The sequence below is a fragment of the Macrobrachium rosenbergii genome, chromosome 37, assembly GCF_040412425.1.
Source record: "Macrobrachium rosenbergii isolate ZJJX-2024 chromosome 37, ASM4041242v1, whole genome shotgun sequence".
Classification (NCBI taxonomy): domain Eukaryota; kingdom Metazoa; phylum Arthropoda; class Malacostraca; order Decapoda; family Palaemonidae; genus Macrobrachium; species Macrobrachium rosenbergii.
Window position 1 is genome coordinate 38,941,537 of NC_089777.1, and position 22,500 is coordinate 38,964,036.

At 38.3% G+C, this 22,500-nt stretch overlaps 1 protein-coding gene across 1 annotated transcript in view; it reads left to right on the top strand.

Moving 5' to 3' along the window:
- The window catches only part of Naprt (nicotinate phosphoribosyltransferase), a 130,454-nt gene that overhangs the window by 49,258 nt on the left and 58,696 nt on the right, over nucleotides 1-22,500 (top strand). Inside the window, exons 2-4 of the mRNA XM_067082079.1 lie at nucleotides 5,308-5,478; nucleotides 7,341-7,467; nucleotides 12,182-12,265. Of these exons, the coding sequence (XP_066938180.1) occupies nucleotides 5,308-5,478; nucleotides 7,341-7,467; nucleotides 12,182-12,265 (382 nt within the window). The remainder of the gene's footprint in view (nucleotides 1-5,307; nucleotides 5,479-7,340; nucleotides 7,468-12,181; nucleotides 12,266-22,500) is intronic.

The following is a 22,500-nucleotide window of genomic DNA, read 5'->3' on the forward strand; positions in this document are numbered from 1 at the left end:
TGATTCCCGCTATAACGACTTTCCTTATTTACTGATTGTGACTTTATTGACTTGTTTTTTCCAAATGTCAGACTCAAGTTTAACTAGCTTTAGGTATTGCAGCAAAGGCTGCAATATGCATTTGACTAAGGAATCTTACACGACTCACATTCTGTCTGCACGGATTGTATGGGACAAATATGTTCAGAAGCCTTATGATGTAATGAATGTGTAGACTGGGACAGTAATAAGTGGAAGACTTGGCAAAGGTCAATGTCATACTCCCCCAAACCTGGGAGGAGTCAAACTGATAGACTAAGGGAGGCCGGTGGGGTCTGCCCACAGGTAGTTGATTGAACCTGTTGTTGAATCCCAGGTTGCAGCCAAATGCCACTGGAAAGGCATATCCCTGAACATGCATCATCTTTCATCTAGCTCAGATGATTCTTCTCCAAGACGCCAATGGTGTTTTGTGGATGAATCACGTCCTTTGAAAAGGTGTGCGGGTGATGTGTCTCATTCTCCTCCAGTACTGTGTAAGAAATTTGGGACAGTCTGGAACGTTTTCCTTCTGTTCCTCCCTTGGTAGAGATTCAGAGAACGGCTTCCAAGTATCCTGCTTCTCTTGAGCACTTTTCGTCTAAGGCGTCTTCTTCTGAGCGTCCTGCAGTGTTGGAAGCTCCCTTGACTGCCGAACGCTTGGTTTCTTCCGAGCGCCTGAAATCATCTCAGCACTCGTTGGCTCCTTCTCGTGCTGCTACATCAGAGCGCCCATCTTCTGTAGAGTGTCACAGAGCTCCCGAGCCCCCGTCTTCGCCCGTCCACTCTTTGATTCATGGATTGCCAACTAAGATGAAGCGCCCAGTGGCGCCTGATCTTCTGTTGGTGCCAGAGTGTCACCGTGCTTATGCTGCCAACGCTTTGATTCCTTTGGCTGTTATTGTTCCCCTAGCAGTTGGGCATTCTTTTGTGTCTCGAACTTCTGCCCTCAGGCTTTACCCTCTTCTAGCAAGCAAACCCCCCAACCTATGGACTTGGCTTTGTCTCCTGTATCCTCGGATGAGGAAGAAGAAGTTATTGTTCAAGACGCTCATCCTTCAGCTTATGCATCGCTGCTAAGGTATCTTCTTGCTACCTTCCCAAATTCCTTTTTGCCTGCAGCTCCTTCTTTGCCCATGTCGACTTTTCTTGGTGAGTCACAGTCTTCCGAGTCTTCAAGACTACCCAAGTTAGTGCTTTCTTCTTCTGCCAAAAAGCCTTCAGTGTTATTGAGGGATGGCTAGCGGAGAGGAGAGAACAAGGTAGAGCCATTTTCAGCTTCAGCCATTTTCAGCTTCCCTCCTTCTAGATTGTTTAAGAGGAAACAGCACTCTTATGCCACAGGGGAAGCTCCTTCCCTTGGAGTTTCTGCCTCCTCCCAGGGTGACTTCCCTGGATTGAACGATTCCTCATGTAGATCTGCCTTTGCTTCAGCGAAGATCATGCTCAGTTCGACAGAGCTGTCATACCTTCTTAAAAACTTGTTTAAGGTGTTCGAAGTGTTGAGTTTTCTCGAATGGCCAGTGGGCTCTCTTACCCTTAAGGTTAAGGACTGCTCTACTATTCCTGAAGATAGTGTTGCAGACTTGCTGGGGGTCCTCTTGTGTATTGATAAAGGAATCAGGGACGGTTCCCAGGAATTAGCTTCCCTTTACACAATGGGAGTTGTAAAGAAGAGAGAAGTGTAGTGTAGTGTAGTGTTCCTACACCTCTAGGGGAGTGACTCCTTCCCAGAAGTCAGCCCTTCTGTTTTCCCCCTCTGGATCATCATCACCTGTTCTCGCAGGCTACAGTTCTGAAGATTTCTTCGGATCTTCAGAAGAAGAATATGCAAGATCTTCTTGCCCAATCCTCTCTGTGACCTAAGGAGGTGCCCACTCATACCTCCAGGACAGTCTCCCTGCTGCCGACTTGACCCTTTTGTGGCAGCAAACAGAGATCCCTGTCTAGAGCCTGTTCATTCAGCAGATTCATCTCCAGGGCCATTAAGAGATCCTCATCCCGTTCTGGCTCCCGCAAATGAGAATTTTGTCCTCCGAACTTCTGTAGGAGCCAGGCTCCTTCTCTTCTGGGAGAAGTGGAGAGAGAGGGGGCCAGAGCCCTGGATTGTCAACATTCTGAGGGAAGGCTATTCTATCCTCTTCAAAGAAAAGCCACCTTTAAGCAGCTGTTCAATAACATTGTCAGCGTACTCCAAAGGCTTGAAGAAGTCTTTGGCCCTCTCAGAAGTGTCGCCCCTTCTCAAGAAGGGGGTGATAGAATTAGTAGAGCATGTGGGCTCCCTGGGGTTCTACAATCGGCTTTTTGTGGTGCCCAAAGCTTCAGGAGAGGTGGAGGCCTGTTCCTGGACGTCAGCACATTAAATGTCTTTGTTCAGAAGACAAAGTTCAAGATGGAGACAAATCGAACCGTCATGTCATCCATTCGCCATGGAGACTAGATGACATCTATAGATATGCAGGATGCGCACTTCCATGTCCCAATACATTGGGAATTGAGGAAGTGTCTGAGGTTCATGTTTGGGAACAAAGTGTTCCAGATCCGTTTTCTATGTTTCGGGCTATCGATGACGTCTCAAGTGTTTACCAAAGTGCTCGCTCCCTTAGGAAAATGGCTCCATCTGATTGGAATCAAAATCTCCCTTTACTTGGATGATTGGCTGCTTCGGGCCCAATCGAAAGAGAAACGTTCAGAGGACCTTCAAAAGACCCTTCTCCCAGCCCAGGAGCTGGGATTCATGATCAACATTCAGAAGTCTTAGTTGATTCTGTCACAATGGATTCTTTATTTAGGGATGATAATAGACTCAGAGTTTTCTGGTTTTCCCTAACCGAAGAGAATGCAGTCTTGCATCAAGATAGTGCACAGATTTCTTCTTCTGGACCAGTGCTCCTCCAACGAATGGATGAGTCTTCTCAGGACATTATCGTCCATAGAACAATTCATACTCCTGGGCAGACTTCATATGAGACTGCTCCAATTCTTCTTAAGAATCAGTTGGAACAGGAAAAAATACCCAGAATCAGTTGGAACAGGAAAAAATACCCAGACTCTTTCGTGTTCCAAGTAACTCCAGAGATAAAAGAGGATCTGCGTTGGTGGAGCTTAGAAGGAAGGTTGTCTCAAGGGAAATCTCACCTTCTGTTGAACCCCAACCTAAACTTCTTCTCAGACACATCAAACCTAGGTTGGGGAGCTGTTGGGAGACAAGGAAATTTCAGGGACCTGGTCTCCAGAACAAAGAAATTGGCACATAAATGTCAAGGAGTTGAAGGCAGTTCATCTGGGGTTACAATTTTCCAAAGAAGAAGTGTACAACAAGACAATCACAGTGCACTCAGACAGTATGATTGCCCTGGTGTATATAAAAAACCAAGGAGGGAATACACTCTTTCTCCCTTTATGAGATGGCAAGGGATCCTCTGCTTTGGGCAGAGTAATTCAAGTCAAGCTTCCTACGTGCTTCATTCAGGGGAAGCTCAACCTTCTGGTGGATGAGCTAAGGGACCGAAGACAGGTGTTACCCACGGAGTGGACTCTGGATCCTCATGTTTGCTCGGATCTTTGGAAGTTGTGGGGGACTGGTTATAGACCTGTTTGCGACTTCCAGAAACCATCGTCTCCCTCTGGACTGGTCAAACAGTCACCTTTATGCGTTTCCCCCCTTCAGCATGATAAGGCAGGTGACCAACAAATTCCAAACTCACCAAAATCTGTCAGTGATCCTAATGGCCCCCTATTGGCCACTGAAGGAATGGTTCCCGGATCTTCTCGACCTCCTTGCAGACTTTCCGAGGTTGCTACCTCAAAAACCTCATCTGCTAAAACAACCCCACTTCTGGCATTTTCATCAGGGATTGTCTCCTCTGGCTCTGACAGGATGCAGACTGTCAGGGTTGTCTTTTCAGACATCTATAAAAACTGACAGGAACCTGTCATCCTTTATGATCAAGGGTTATAAGACCATGTTAAGCTCTGTCTTCAGACACATGGGATTGGACCTTTCCCCTAATCAGGATTTATCTGATCTAATTGGATCACTTGACATTACAAGACAGAAAGAGGTAGCAGTAGTGCCATGGAACCTGGATGTGGTCCTTAAATGGTTGAGCCTATGCATTCGATTTCCCTGAGAGATCTAACTAGAAAAACCCTCTTTCTAGTCGCTTTAGCGACTGCAAGACGAATCAGTGAGGTCCATGCAATAGACAAAAGAGTGGGTTTTTCCTAAGAGAATGCTGTCTGTTCCTTCTCTTTGAGATTTCTAGCCAAGAATGAGTTCAGTTCCAATCCATGGCCTCGTTCCTTTGCAGTATATATATATATATATATATATATATATATATATATATATATATATATATATATATATATATATATATATATATATATATATATATATATATATATATATATATATATATATATATATATATATATATATATATACAATATATATATTACATATATACTGTATATACTCTATGTGTGTGTAGACCTTAAGAAATGAACTATTTTCATCCCCTTCTTGGTACTATACAATTATCTGATTTCTCATAACTTTCTACATTTATTAGCCTAAGGTCTGTGTTACTTATCACCCCATAAGTTAACTATTATATAATCAGACAGCTTGTTGCTTTGGGACCCAGCAGATTTTGTGGTCTTCATTTAAAAGTACTTCGGTTGTTATTATTATTATTATTATTATTATTATTATTATTATTATTATTATTATTATTATTATTATTATTATTATTATTCAGATTAATCATTTATTCTTACAGAACAGGCCCAAAGGCCATGAAATGACTTAACAGTTTCTCTGTAATGGATGACCTGTATGTCAAGCATGGAAAGACTACAGCAGAGAATGTTTATGTCAAAAATCAATACCTAATGGATCAGCACATAATACCATTGCATTTAGTCATGCACATAGAATTATGTGGTTGGATGGTGTATATGAATTGTAGATTATGCTTCAGCAGTCAGATTTGATCATGTAACACTAGATAGCGGAAATCTTGATGTTGTCACATTAGGCTATCCTTTTATTTATATAATTTGTCTATCTTGTTTTATTGTATCAAATTAATGGTGTTTTGCTCACTTCATTCTTTTTCATATGCTCTTTCCTTTTTGTCACAAATGGCCATTTTACTGAGGAAGCTTGCAGGGCAAGTCTAAGGAATTTCAGCTTGCTTCATAGAAATGCACGCAATGTACATTGAACATTGTCATCATATAAACAGTCAGAAATGTAATCATCTTATTTCTCTCTTTCAGATTTGTACCAGATTAACATGGCGTATGCTTATTGGAAGTCTGGAAAAAATGGAGATCAAGCTGTGTTTGATCTTTTCTTCCGTAAAAATCCCTTCTATGGAGAATTCACAATATTTGCTGGTCTGGAAGAATGTCTGAAATTTTTAGAAAATTTCAGATATTCAGAATCAGGTGAGTACAGCGTGTGTGTTTTGCATGGCTGTGCAGGCAGGCTGAACGGCTCTGCATCATCCCTCCATCCCCGGCTGAATCACTCTCTGCCTTTTTCTTTTCATCTGCTCCTGTGGTCTTTTCCCATCCAAGCTCTCCAACTTCTCTAGCTTTGTCGTGATTCACTTATCACCTTTCATTTAAGACCAAATTCTAATGGCAGGCCCTGTGAAAGTCTAGAGGTGACTGAGGTCTACATAATGCTCTATGCATTTACTTCAGGGGATATTGCATGTTCTATATTTTTCTGCCATATGTAACATTTATGTTGTTTGTCGTCTTGGCAAAATATAGCCCTAGGCATTTTTCTTATGTCTCAGCTGAAGATTAATTAAGCGGTTTATTTGTTAATTGGTGGTTGATTTGGAGTAAGCAGGCTTAGGCCAACATGGGCCCTTTCCTGAAGGCACCCTGTAGTGTGATGAAATGTTCAGGTGTACAAGGGGCTTGGTTTGGACCTGTGGACTCTGCCTAGCCAACAAAGATTATCTGTTGATTAAATGCTTGGACACTATATTGTTGAGAAGAAAAATGCCCCAAAATTGAAATGCCATGTAATCTTCTAAGTGATGTTTACCCTATACTGTACTGTAATGAGTCTTGAGCTTATGTAATTAACCCTGACCGTAGTTGTTATTCATTGTAGTCTAGTTAGTTTGATGCTGTATTGAAATGAAACCTGTCTTTACTCAGATGAATTACTCTCTTCAACTGCTTGTTAAGTACATTTCTGTTTTTTTCACACTGAAGATATCATTCTGAGTTTTCTTGTAATTGAAGATACATTTAGTTAGCACGTAATGGGCTGTTGGAATGTTGTATCCCAGCAACCTTAGTGAAGATCAGATCCTAAAGAAAGAATAAAGATAAATTAATAAATATTCTCAAAAAACTTTTGTAAGCATATGTAAATTGAAAATCTTGTATGGTATTTTTTTTGCTGGAGTAGACTTATTTGTTATTATTATTAACCTTTCAGTAAATAACAAATCCACCTCTTTAGTGATGAAAGATTAAGAATGTCAGGGAAAACAGAAACAGGAAGGAAATTCCAAAGAATCGCAATACAGGGGAACAAGTCACCAAACTGTAAAATTGATTTGCTATAGATTTTAATTCATGAGTACAGTAATATATAATGGGAAGAAGCAGCTTTGCTGCAGAGAGAAAGCTCTTGAGAAGAGAATAGGGCCTGGTTTTCTAAAGGAAGGAAACTAAAGGTGGAACACCCCAAACATTAGAGGAGTATCTAAAACTGTGATGCGTAAAGACTGCATTAACTTAAATAACAAGATGAAGAAAAAACTTTAAAAATCCAAACAAAACTAGTTTTATAGAGGTAGATATTTAGTAATCAGAGCTTTGTAATATTGCCTTGGCAATTTCCAGGAAATGTGAGCAACCAAAATGTTGATGGACATGAGAGGTTCATCCAAGTCAAAGAAATATATACTGTAGTACTATATAGGAGAAAGAGAAACGGGTAATAAGTAATGACTGTGTTTTGGAAGTGTTGAACTTAAATAAGTTTAGAGGGCTATACTGAGGTAGGATCACTCTGAGAGTTGATAGAAGAAGCAAAAGAAAAAGAATTAGGAGCAGTGTGAGATTTCATTGTTCACAGGTGATTTCTAGGTAGTAAACAAAGAAGAAATATGGATGGTTGATGAATCACTGGCAAAAATATGGATTTGAGTTGTAGATTGGAGGAGTGTCAACAAAAAAGAGGAAGAAAAGAATAGGCACTCTACTGCAGATATTTTGGTTACCTCAGCAGAAATCAAGTACAGTACCCTAATACTTATGCCACTTTAATCTTTCAGATATTCAATACCTCAAGGAAACCATGCCAGACACAGTGGAACCAGAATTTTTTGAATATTTGGCAAACATTACCACCGCTGATGTAAAGATGTATGCCATTGATGAGGGAAAGGTCGTTTTTCCAAGGTAGGTGTTTTCAGTGGTTCTCATATAGAAGTATTTGCTGTTATAGTCATTTGTTTGTTAGAGTACATGTGCTGTCATGTTGCCCATCACACAAATGACCCATTACTGGTACATGCATACTTGCTAGCTCAGCAGTAGTCACACAAGCAGTCTCTTACACTTCCACTCTTATTGATCATAGTCAGGGTATTTATGTAAATGTATATTTCTCTGTATGAAGTGCTTTAACACACAAATTTTACCTGAATATTTTCCCCAGTGAGAGGTATTGCACTTATAGTGAAAATAAATCAAACTAAGCAAGAGAAATTATTGGAAAGTACATGCAGTTCCACTCCTACCACAAAACACTTATGCAGTTTATGAGAGTAGTGTGAGTAGTATAGTGTGAGTAGTACTGTTTTAGGCATGAGTTGGGGAACATTGTGAAATGATTTTTGTAAGAAAATATGTCAGTCAACTTGGAAATGAAGATCGAGGGGGTTTAGTTAGAATAAAGACTGTAAGGTTATGGATGTTACTTTGGTAAGTGAAAACTTGAGTAGATATACAGACATTGCATTGTTTGTTGTCTTTGATCATTGTATGTAAAAGTGTTCTTTCTCTGAATCCTCCAAGAATCTTGAACCACTCACCAAGTTTTTCCAGAGGTAATAATTCATCACATCAGTAGGGAATGACTTTGCAAGCATATTTTTTCATTTTATTTTATTTTATATTTGGTCTTTATTTTTTCCCCTCTATAAGCTTTCTTACAGTAAAAAATATTGTAAAGGTTGTCAGTTGGTTAGTGTACTGGGTAGTCATTTGTATGTAGCATGAAATTTCTTTAATTGTTGCTGGGCTAATTATCATTTTAAACTGTACAGTGAATGTTTATTAAAGTTTTTTAATTTTGTAAGTTTAAAAGGTTTTGTCTGTACTGATTTTTTCTTATTATTTTTTCACCTAAATAGCATAGTCCTAGGTGCTGTACATTAATACTAAAATTTTGAAGTAGGAAATTAAATTTGTATGTATATATTAATATTCTGCTGTGCACTACAGTATATTGTATGGGAGCTCTAATTCAAGGTTCCTTTTTCTCATATATTGAATGTGCTGTATTGCACAGGAATGTGAAAAGTGTTTACCACATGGTAACTGAGATGAGATTAGACAGAGTCTAGTCAGTTACTGTTTTGTCACAAGAAGAATCCTTTTGAGGATGGTTAGACATTTATGGCATTGTTCTTTGAAGAGAATGTTTTATATTAAATCTTAGGATGATTAAAGTTGCTGTGATTTTTGTTTCTGATGCACTCAGAAAATGAAGTGAGCTACGGTCATCTCCCTTCCCTTACAAATGAGTCCCAGTCTCCGCCTTCTGCTTCCCCTTCTTGTCATCCGATTGGCTGGTCCCTTGTTACAGCTTTATTGGGAAATACTCTTTAATTGGTGAGTAAGGTTTAGAGTGGAATGATGTACTCACAAGAGTTTTTATAAACCCTGTTTTTCTGCATCTCATTTGAATAACAAAGGATACATGTAAATAGAGTAATACTGTACTGTATATACTTAATTACTGTATTAAAGTTACTGCTTGTACCAATATCCCACTGTCACCCTCAGTTCATTACTACTGCATGGACTTAAAACTTGTTGTTTATGAGGTTTTTTTCGTGTGTTATAGAATTAGACTTTCTTTGGAAATTATGAATATAATTTAGTCTTACAGAATTCTTCTGTAACATTAATTACATTTGGATGTATTTCATGGTAATGAGGTCTTTATCTCTTTAGGGATATATTACTTCAGTACTTTGTTTTTTAGTATGTAGGGCTTTTATAGGATTTTAAATAGCAGTTTTATGTGGCGCAGTTGCATAAGAACATTTAATTTTGTTGTTTGGAATAGGAATTTGTGTACTCTTGATGCACTTATTTTATTATTGTGTAGCTACCATGATCTTCATCATGCCTAAAATGTTTATTGTATAAAGTAGTTTTGTTTGAAGTTAGTTTCAAAAATGTTTGTAGATTATATAAACAAGAACCTATAGATTGCTTATGAAAGCAAAAGGGAATGGCATGTCTTATTCTCTCCAGCTTCCTTTATCCTATTTCTCATAATTGTTTAATGTCCTGTTACTTAGTAAAAACTACAGTAGTTATTTTGAGAATTTTTAAAACGTACTACCCCATATGCACAAATACACCAGCCAACTGTGAATTTGTGATTAAGAAAAGGGATGCCCAGACATCATGAGCATACCTAAATAAGTTAGGATGAGAAAACACTCATTGAGACTGCATTACAGACTAACAAACACAACACACACACACACACACACGCACTACTGACTGAAAAGCTGTATGCAACTGGTATTTTCAACTTTATTGTTGCATATATTGTTAGTTGCATGACTAGATTTTTACTCTACTGTTTTTAGAAGTGTCTTTTAGCAAGGAAGAATAGTACCGTTGTTTATGATTTATATTTGTTAAACATTTTCTTGTGATATTGCATTGTCTAATTTGATGACAACCAAGGAATTCGATTCTGTGTAGACTGCACTGGGTGCCATGTGATGGAATTTTTTTATATAGCATGAATAGTTTTTAAGCCTTTAATAGCTTGATTTAATTTGCAATTATTGATTGATGTCATGTATTTTACATAAAACCATGAATTTAGATAACTAGTTGGACTTAATGAAACAGGCTTATTTTTCAGACTGTTAGGCTTGAGAAGTTTGTGTTGCAAACAATAGGTTTCAGTTGGTTTCTAAACACTTATGGGATAAGCCAAAACAGGATGTCTTTATCAGAAATTGCAATTTAGTTTTTTTTTCTGCATCATGATTTTCTTTAGTAAAAGACGACAGAATATGTGGTATCTATTTATGCATTTTCTCTTGTAACTGTGTAATTTTTGCTCTGGATCTTGTATTAATATTGTTTGCAAAACTTATCACAGAATTATACATAATGATGGGAACAGGCAATGCCTATTGCTCAACACATGTACTGTAATAGTTTATTGTAGCAAATTGAAAAAGATATCTTGTGGTCGTGAAAATATATACATTTAGAATTACATGTATACAGTGCTGGACAGTTGTAGGATAGGTTAGATTTGGCTGTGCAATTGCTTGCTTGCTTGATTCTTCTGGTATGTACTTTGTGTTCTATGCTTTCACACAGTAGCACTGTTCTTATCACATTTGTTTGACAGTTATTTTTTTAATTTTTTGGGTACTTACTGATATATGTTACTGCTTGTATTAAAGTGTTTTTGTTGATGGTGACTTATTAATATTTACCAAACTATTTGATGCTGATTGGAAGCGAAAGATTTGTGTTTCATGACAAACAAGAGCATTCTTCTTCAGTGTACCATGTCTTCCATGATCTTCCACTCAGTTCTGTTTTTAGCATCTGCATCTTTTATTTGGCTGTTCTCTCTTCTCTTGTTACTCACCTACTTTCATCATTGTACATCTCTATTTGTCTCCGAGCTCTCACCCTCTGCCCCTTCATTGTTATTACTTGGGCAGTGAATTTTAAAATTTGAACCAGCCAGTCAGTATTTAAACCACCAGAAATCCTTATCTTTTGTAATGGGTAAAATAGATTCTACTTTTATAATGGGTAAAATAGATTCTACAGCAACAAATTGTCATCTTTGAGCTAATTTCTCCCAAATGGTATTTTACTTTAAGGTTCTTCCAGTTCTTTGTGCTTGTTCTTAAGATATCCCATTAGTAAACAAACATATACAGGTGTAAACATCACCTTCTCACAGCTGCATTGATGGATACGTTGAGAATCCTCTCCTTTTCTGTCCTTGTCTGTCTCAGAAAAGGGATCCATGTGATGAAACCTGTGGGGACCAGTGCTACAGATGTGATTTTGGAAATTGGTGAGGAATGACTTTGGGAATACATAATGTGAAATGGAAGAATATGAGTGCTATTGAAAATATATGTGACTCAAGACATGACTTCATGATAAGATGCCATCTCATGAATATTACTTCATTCTTTTAATAGAACTTATCTTACTTAAACATCCTATACCACTATAAAAGTGTTTACAGTGGACCCCCGCCTATTCACGGTTCCGGATTCGCGGCTCCACCTACTGTACACGCTGATTTCTCTGTGGAACATACAGTATGTACGCATTATTTGCAGAAAACTCCCCTATTCGTAGTATTTTTCATAGAGAAATATTCACAAATTACTATATTTTCATATCATTTTCGTGACTAAATCCACTTTTTTGTGATAAAACTTTTAAAATATTCAGGAATAAGAATTTTTAGAGTGTTTTTTGGTGTCCTGAACTATCAAAATAGGCAGTTATAAGCATTTTTAGAGGGGTTTTAAGTATTTGCAAATTTTAGCTATTCGCTGGGTTTAGTGGTACGCATACCCCGCGAATACCGGGGGTCGACTGTATATTTATTTCGGTAAAGACACTCTCTATAATGGGGTACAGAATGGTAATAATCTTCACAGTTGTTCCTTAGTTTAATACTTTAGAAATATAAGCATATAGTATATGAATAATATGGTAAAGCTGAGATAGTTTGTAAGAACGTTAAGTGATAACATCTTGATGTTCTCGTTGCGGAAGAACTTGTTGTATATTATTTTGTTTCTTTTTCAGGAAATATTTAATACTGTGGGAGTGATATTCAACCATCTGACTTTGAATTTCTTTTCAGAGTGCCGTTACTAATCTTGGAGGGTCCTCTCATTGTGATTCAGCTCCTTGAGACAACTTTGCTAACTCTTGTAAATTATGCCAGGTACTGTAATAAAAAACTTATTCTACTGTATGACGATGATGTACACAGTACTTGTACTTGTACACAAAGACAAACTATTACTTAACCTAAGTTGTTATTCATATTAAGAGGAATAGGCTGCTTAGAAAGTAGAAGAGATTGATTGTTGCCTGATTAACAGATGCGTTCTGAATAACAATTCTTGTGACTTTCAACAGCTAACATATGAGTGTCACTGAATTAATTTATGTGGGGTTTGTTTGATTATTTTTGTCTTGTGTTATTTGACAGCAATGGTTGTGATTGTTGTATATTATCTATGTTACTTTATACTGTAAGTAATAATTGCAATTTTCTAGCTTAACTGAATATGCATATGATAGTGTACTGTACTGAAATTAGGAACCCGCAATTGTTGGTACTATATTTTTGTTATGTTAATTGTAATTCATTGACTTATATGTTAGCTGTAATTCATTGACTTATATGTTAGTTGTAATTCATTGACTTAGATGTTAGCTGTAATTCATTGACTTATGTCATAAACTTTGATGTAAATTTTAATTATTCTGTAGCCTTTCAACAGACTGTTGTTATAATTAACTTTGGGGGTTGCTCTTGGGAAGAATGGGTAGTCAGTCCTTGTCAGGCATATAGTATTGCTTTTTCTTGCAAACTCCTAAATTAAAAAATTGCCTTACCCTGTGTAAAAGTACTGTATGCACTCATACCAACTAGAAAGATCTGGAAAGTAAAAAAAAAGTCATTGCACATGCATAAGCTGTGCTGCACTGGCCAGAAAAGAAAGGCATCATTCCCCCTAGTGCTTTCTTAAAGTTGAAAGTGCAGGTGCTCTTCCTAGGACTATCACTGTTTTGTTTTCCCTTATTATGATGTGCCATTCTTTACTTTTTATTCAAACATTTGTTCATGAATTTTCCTTCATTGAGATGTATTGTTCTGAGTTTTAGTGCATTTATCACTAATTTTAGTATCTTCTGCTTTTTGGTCAGTGGCATTTTTGCCACTATATTACAATTAGTGCATGTTTTTTCAGTAATCTTTTCATTCATGTGATTCCCTCCAGGTCATTGTGGAAATTTTGCTTGGTTTGCTTAATTCTTGCTGTGGATTAACATGAAAGCTATGTAGAGTAAGTTTTGCTCTTTCCATGTTCCTTAGCAGGTATTGCTTCCTTACCCAGTAAAAATATTGCTGGGACATAGTAATGGTTACAGGTAGTTCTCCGTTATTGTCTCAGGTTTTGCACTTGCATTTACTGGCTCACATATTATCCATTTTGGAGAGAGTTATAGTGATGTATGTAAATGGTAGATTTATCTGTTGTTATTTACTCACACTGTATCGTCCCCCGAGTCGGATGTTAACTCACCTCCTTTTACTCAGTTTTCCCCTGTCTCGCCTCGTGTTTGTCACCTTGTGACAATTGTTCATATTTGTAATAATCTCTCTTCCCCTTTTGCCACTTATTGATCTAGAGTAAGCTAGCCTGGTGATAGAACAGGCTCTCAATTGTCGCCAGTCGCCTCTTAAGTATTGTGCAAATGACTCCGGCTGTCGTCATGGTTCCGTGCTGACATTCCCTGCTATTTTACCTTCTCTGGGATTTTTTGCCTCGCCACCAATGTCTGTAGATTTGCCATTTTCTTCCATCTCATTTCTTCTTTAAGACTTTAGGAGTTTCACATTGATTTGGTTGATTCTCCTTTAGTTTTTAAGCAGTGCATAGTTTGTGTTGTTGTGCTTTCACTCCCTTTTGCCGAAGAGGACTCTGTTACCAGTGCTCTTTTGCATACTTCTGTCTTGGCTCATGTTAAAACGAGTAAGAAATTGACCCTGATTATGGTATGGTGTGTTATCCAAGGAAGTACTGTAGTGCCTTTGGGGAAATGGATGAACAGTCAAAAGAGAAAGCTAGGAAACTGATTAGTGTTAAATAGCTCTGCACCTAACACGAACAGAATAGTGTACTCGCGACTGTGTTTGTAGAGGGAGCTTTCAGGAACCAACCAACCAGACAACCTAAGCATTGTGCTAGCATGTTGCTGGCCTGTTCTAAAACAATCGAGGTGATCTTGGAAGTGTATCCTTTAAAGCTTGTTCTCGGAATGCTACTGCACCTATTTCTAGTTTTTGAAGCTGCTTAGGGCTGTGTTAGTACTTAGATACGGTATCAGTTTTTCACCATCCTCTGTTCAACATACAAGTTTCAAGTTGTGGACCAAGGAAGCGATGACTTCTCTAATTGGTAAGGTACTTTGGCCCAACTGTGAGGTGGAAATACCTTCGAATTCTGTATTTTGTTCTTAGCATGATAGCTCAATTACTTTGAGAGTAATATATATATTATATATATATATATTATATATATATATTATATATATATATATATATATATATATATATATATATATATATATATATATATATATATATATATATATATATATATATGTATACATATCTGTATGTATACAGGCAGTCCCTGGTTTATGACGGGGGTTCCATTTTTTCCGCCGTGTCGTAAACCGAAAATCGTCATAAACCGAAAATCGTCGTAAACCTAAAATCGTCATAAACCGAACAATCGTCAAAAATCCTATGAAAACCTTACTTTTAATGCTTTGGGTGTATTGAAAATGATGTAAACTGCATTTTTACTGAGTTTTTCATAAAAAAAACCTCCAAAATTTGATTATTCTGCCATTTTGGAGCCATATTTCTTCCGTTGGATCGGCATATGACGTGTCATAACCCCGAACATGTGTTGTAAACCGAAATAATTTCTGATGAATGTATTTGAAAAGCATCATAACCTCGAAGGTCGTAAGTCGACCTATATATATATATATATATATATATATATATATATATATATATATATATATATATATATATATATATATATATATATATATATATATATATATATATATATATATATATATATATATATATATATATATATATATATATATATATATATATATATATATATATATATATATATATATATATATATATATATATATATATATATATATATATATATATATATATATATATATATATATATATATATATATATATATATATATATATATATATATATATATATATATATATATATATATATATATATATATATATATATATATATATATATATATATATATATATATATATATATATATATATATATATATATATATATATATATATATATATATATATATATATATATATATATATATATATATATATATATATATATATATATATATATATATATATATATATATATATATATATATATATATATATATATATATATATATATATATATATATATATATATATATATATATATATATATATATATATATATATATATATATATATATATATATATATATATATATATATATATATATATATATTATATATATTATATATATATATTTATATATATATTATATATATATATATATATATATATATATATATATATATATATATATATATATATATATATATATATATATATATATATATATATATATATATATATATATATATATATATATATATAATGTTAACTCACCTCCTTTTACTCAGTTTTCCCCTTGTCTCACCTTGTGTTTGTCACCTTGTGACAATTGTTCATATTTGTAATAATCTCTCTTACCCTTTTGCCACTTATTGATCTACAGTAAGCTTTGTGTTGGCGGCGGACGGCATTAGTTCCATGTGAGAAAGGCAATAAAAAAAAAAGCGTAGCATAGTAATTTCGTTTTCCATCTCCTTAACGTAAAATCCTTGGCATTGTTGGTGTGTTTAGAGTAAATCTGTATTCCTGCATTTGCTTCGTTCGTTTTGTGAGAGGAATTTGAGTGCTTTGTGTAATTCAATTGGGAAAAGGCCGCGCCTCCAGAGTAGTGTATTCAGCTGCCGAGGCCGCTTCTAGCCCACTTGTTTTGATTTTGTTTATGGTAACAGGATTTGCTCAACATCTTGGTTGACTGCATCCCATGTCTGCCATCTTAAAACCTTTGTTGTTTTGTGTGTGTGTTATTGGCCTGAGTGCCCAGTCCCTTTTAGCTTCTGCCTCATTGCCACGTTGGGAGTACATCGTTGTGCGCAGTAATCCCCCTCACAAAATCTTAGCCAGATAGACTTTGATAGATAAAGAATAGGACAGGGTTCCATACAATAGATAAAAACAAGATATAATTTAGGTCAGGGAATGATAGATCTTAGTTATGAAATATACAGTAATAAGTTCCTGTACAAATACCCGATGTTAAAAATCATATAAAGAAAAGAACTTATAATTGTAATCATAACTCCTCAGTGTAAGATGTCCGACTCGGCTACCGGGAAAGTTACGATTGTTAAAATGATCCCCTAAGGAAGCCCAAGACGACGTATCTTCAAATGAGAACCCTGCCAGTGTGCACTTATAAAAAAAAAAATTTTACTTAAAAAAAAAAACTCTCAGGCAACACAAACTTACTGACTGAAAATCTCTCTCTCTCTCTCTCTCTCTCTCTCTCTCTCTCTCTCTCTCTCTCTCTCTCTCTCTCAACACTTCAAGTAAGCATTCACTTAACCTAACCGAGTGCACGTGACTCACTTCATAAGAAAGTTTGGGCAGACACCTCTGTCCCACAAATAGATGAGGACAAGTTAATATTAATTACAGTTATAAACTGTCTGTCACGAGTGAGGCCTTTTATCCAGACCTAAGCAGACAGTAGCCTTTCCCCCTCTGCATGAGAAGGGGATTGTAGCACAGCGGGTACTGGGACCAGACACTCACGAGGGCCTTTAGAAGCAACCACAATTAACTTTTCCTTCCACAGTGCCACTAATCTGAAGTACTGTCATCAACCGAATTGCTTACATCTCTCTCTCTCTTTTACCTTCCCATTCTCTCTCTCTCATTTGTTACACTCTGCTGGGGTAGAGTGCATTTCCTTAAATATAGCCTAGTTGGACTCAAGTAAGGGTTCCTAGGAACGCACTGGCACCATAGTGCCACCAAGCAAACTAGAGGAAAAAAAAAACCCACAAAACCAGACAAAAGGAACACAGAAGAAAAGTTCTTCTGGTACCTAACCTGCACCAGTAACTAAGGATACTGAGTGCCACCAGTGTGACCTTTAGATGGCACACCCATCCACAGTGCCACCTTATTGAAGGGGTGCCACATCACTGAAGGGACACTTCCTCGCTGCCCAAGTACGTCCAGTTGACCCGGATAGACGCCCTTCCCCACCAGAATCATGGTAGCAGAGAATTATAAAGCCTTCATGGAGCTGGGGACAGCGGCAGGTCTCACCGGATTGAACCTCGCCATGTGGGTCAAGGAACAGATGGATGACTTGGCCAAGCGAGATAAGGAAGAAAGACTCGAAGGGCAGAATTATGAAGCCGATCAGAGGAGGTATGAAGAAGAATGGAGGGCGTATGAAGCCGAACAGAGGAGGTATGAAGAAGAGCAGAGGACGTATGAAGCTGAACAGAGGCAGCTGGAAGACGAAAGAGAAGAAAGGAGAAGACAGCACGAGTTAGCCTGCAAGGAGTGATCTAGCTCTCAAAGAAAAAGAGCTCGAGCTGGAAAGAACGAAAAGAGAAAATGCCGAAGCTATGGCTAGACAGCAAGCCTCCAGCCCCACACCTGCTGCACCAAATGCTCCAATCTCGAGAATCAGTTCCCTAGTTCCCAAGTGGACTGAGGACGTGCCAAAAGCATGGCTGGAGGAAATCGAGGCACTCTTCGATAACTACAGCACCACCGAGACAGAGAGGGCCTTAGTACTAGCCAAGTACATGGAGGGAAAAGCTAAGGCAGCGCTTCGCTTGCTGGAGAAGAGCCAGAGAGGCAACATGGTTGAGGTGCGTAGAGTCATCATGAAGCCTACAAAATAACCCCGGAGAAATGGAGACAGCGGTTCCGAGGTCTTGCCAAGGAAGTCGGCTGGTCCTGGACTGATTGGGTCTGTCACAAGACCCAGTCTGGTACCCGCTGGTTCGACTCCTTGTCTTCCACAACGTTTGAGGACCTCTTCAATCGGACCATGCTGGAAGACCAATGTGTGCCTGGGCCCCTTGCTGTATATCTAAATGATAAGCAGCCCACCACACTTACGGAAGCCTGCCGCATGGCCGATTCATGGGAAACCTTCAACCAGTCCCACAGCACATCTCAGTGCCGCATAGTACCGCCTAGTTACCTCTCAAGCTCGACTCGCCCGAGGAATGGACTGCCGAGCAAGCCTACATGCACCCACGGTAAGAGGGTGGGGCATGCTGAAGCTGATTGCCAGTACAAGCTCGGCACTAACAAGCAGCCTCTTACTACCAGCCAGAACTCCTCTCCCTCTTCATCCACTCAACCCTCTCCACCAACAGTTACTGCAGGTCACTGAGCCCCTACAAGAGGCCCGTGCAAATCCTGTGGTGCTGCCGGCCACTACCATGCTGGACATCTGGCCTGTCCACATCATGTTCACACCACCAAGTTTGTCAACCTCATTAGCACCACGAGACTGGAGACCCAGTTCATCTCTGTGGCCCCGCTTCAGAGCTCTAGCCTGCCCGTGACCCTTCCAGTCACAGTAGACACTGCGGCAGACATTAGCCTGATCTCCAGGACCCAAGTGCCAGCCAGTGCCATGGTTGATGAGAAAACCCAGTGGGAGATGAAGTGGATAGAGGGCCACACCCTTACTGTTCCCAAGATCAAGCTCCAGGTCATGACACCTTGGGGCACGCTACCCCACCGCCTTGGTGTGGTGGGTGGAATTCGGCCCGGAGTGGACTTCCTGTTGGGTCGGGACCTTCTCTGGGGAAGCCCTTCACCAATGCAACTTCGCAGTCACGCTACCTCCTCCACGGAGGCCCAGACTGTAGGAGAACCCGATCAAGACGAAAACCCACCTTCCGCCCACCGAAGTGGTCAGCGGAAGGGGCACACACTGAACCGTTCTCGGCCTAGTCCTCTCCATTCACGAAGGGGCGGCCAACAAAGAGGTCCTCCCTCTCCCTGAAGAGACGTTCAGGAGGAGCAGTACCGCTGTAGGACGTGCCAGTGGACAGGCCACTCCACAAATTGGGAGGGCTGCCCAAGTAAGCAATGCCCAGCGAACGCCCCTGAGCAAGACTCTCAGAGAGGCCCTGATCTCCAGCTGGGGCAGGAATCTCTGCCACAGCCAAATTCAAGCCATCCGTGAGGTATTGTACCTCTGGACCCCTTATCAGGCATGCCTGACCCTCAACTGCTGCTAGTACCACTTGCGAGCACTGAGCAGTGCCACTCCATTCAGCATGGACGTTGAGCCATCAATTGAAGAGGACCCTGTGCCTAGTCCAAATCATGAGGCGGATCCTCCTTTGGGAGATTCAGGATTCCCCACGGCACTAATCATGGCAACCGGAGAGCCTCCGGCGCCCGACACTTCTTCTTCACCAAATCTGTCCCCAGAGGATGAACCCCTGGAGGATCAAACTGTTACACCTTCTCTGGGAGACCAGGAACTGGCCTCCTCGGACACAGAGGTCGAGATCGCTCTTGCTCCGTTTGTCGCAGCAGCCGGGCTAGGGAGCCCTCCAGTAGCTTCTGAAGTTACCCTTGACTTCACACCCCCTAGCCCTTCTGGCCTTTCCCCAGAGTTGGTGCTCTCATCACCTCCTAGGTCTGACACATACAGGCCTTGGAGGAACCCGAAGAAGAAGAAGAAGGGGCGGAAGAGATCCCAGTAGTTGCCAAGCCATGAGTTCACCCTGGCACTAGTGCCCTCTCGGCACTGTGCCCTACCATCTTAGAGTGATCTTGGCTCCTTGCCCAGAGGAGGTAGCCAGTGTGATCTCTTTCTCATACATAGCCTAGACCAGAGTAAGTACATCAGACTAGTAACCTTGCCCCTTCCACTTACCATTGAGCCGCAGTAATCACGTAAGTAGTGTAACTAAAATCAGAAAATCTAAAACCATTGTGAAAAGAGCCACTACGCTCATGACACGCATGGCCTAAGCCCTCAGTGAGGCAAGCATTTATCATATGAGGCAAACCTCATGTATTAACCAGTAATTACTAATTATATTGAAAAAACCTTGTAATTTAGTTAGTATATTATCCCTTACGTAGTTGCTACGGTCGGGTTAGGATAGGTTAGGCTAGGGAATACCATAGAATGTACCATTAGGCTAGGTCTAAAACATCATGATTATTGGAGGTGGCATGTAGTAACTGTAAGCACCTTCAAGTACAGTTAGAATTCTGTAATATAATGATCAAAGCTCATATCCTATCTAGAGTTAGGTAGATCCTTAGCTAGTTAGGCTGCACGGGACAAATCTGCTCCGGGGAGAAGAGTAACCTAATAGAGGCGAACAGCTTGCTTAGTACAGACCTTCACGCCCGAAAGGGAGTGAAGGCCCTCTTAAGGGGGGGGAGCTTTTATAAATATTCTGATGTTCACCCTCTATGCATTTTTATTGTAGGAATATTATTCTAACAAAGACAGGAAGACGTCTCTGTCCATGCAGGGAGGCTGGGTATTTAAAAAAATATAACGTCTTTAGCAGAAATAGGGTAGCATTAGGGACCCAACCCACAGAGAGGGTTTTCACCCAGTCACCTCTAGTAAAGGTGGTCTTAAGCTTTCTTCTGCTTTGTCCTATGCATTCGTCGATGTCTCTGTCAAATTGTCAGACTGCCTGGATCGATGGACGAAGGCATCCGATGCTACAGCCACCATGTTTTTGACCGAAAGAGGTCAAGAGAGAGATTCGCAAGTGTACGAGACACACACGTTGTGTATAGCTAATTCCTTTGTACTTGCCCTCTTACTGTTTTCATTGATACTAGTGAGCTGAGACGACGGCCAGTTTCAAGACTTCAGATCGTCCGTTGTATGTGCAAACAACCTACGTCCGCAATAAATCTAGAAATTTTGCAGTTTCCTCGATTCGCTAGTATCTCTTTCTGTATTTCCAGTTCCTTTGTCTTCCCTCTTTGCCACCATCTAAGATAGTAGGATTTAACCAATTTACTTTTATAAAGTCTAGAGTAAGAATAATTTATATTGCTTAGCGACACTCAACTATTCCCATGCAGTAATTAGGATTTAGGGAAGGGTAATCCGTTGTGTTTAAAACCTTATGTGAAGGAAAGGGAAAGTTGACTGTGTCCGAAGGGGCAATAATTCATGTAATTTCCTCGCTAACTACATATTCTTTCTTTGCTGGTTTTTTTTCCTTGACTGGCGACCTTATTCAATTAAATAATTTTCTGTCTTTGAGGTTATTTTAACTTTAATTGACAGGTTACGTGTGTCCTTGTAGCACTCAGGGCACTAATTAAGCCTCATAAATTATGTTAATTAAGTAATAAACTATATATAATATATATATATATATATATATATATATATATATATATATATATATATATATATATATATATATATATATATATATATATATATATATATATATATATATTATATATATATATTATATATATATATATATTATATATATATATATATATATATATATATATATATATATATATATATATATATATATATATATATATATATTATATATATATATATATATATATATATATATATATGTATGTGTATATATATATATATATATATATATATATATATATATATATATATATATATATATATATATATATATATTTTGACAAAGGAAAATCTATTTCTGAGGAAGGTCCCTGTCACCCGGTGAAATTCCATTACAGCACGAATTTCTAGGTATAAAATGCTAGATATACCAGAGAAAAAGAGCTTTCAGGAAAGCTGGGGTTACTACCCAGTCGAAAGTGTCTTCTAGGAAGACGTCGGTATAAGGAAGGGTGAGTGAAATACCACTACCACGGAAACATACTGAAAGATCTCTCCTTATCAAAACCCCGAATATGCGTGAGCGTTACAGCCCCTACACTCAACACAATGTCTTGAATATATGGTAAAGACTGTATCCATATATTGTATATATGTATTAAAACGAAGAGTCTGAACTGTACCTTATATTATGTATATCTAAGAGCTTGCCACACTCAAAGATAATGTCTTATATTATAGTTCCGCTAATTTTTATTATTACCACTTTAGAATTAGACACAAAATCGTGGGATTCTGTAACAACGAACTTGCTGTAACGAACTAGCAATCCTGACCTCATATGACTCC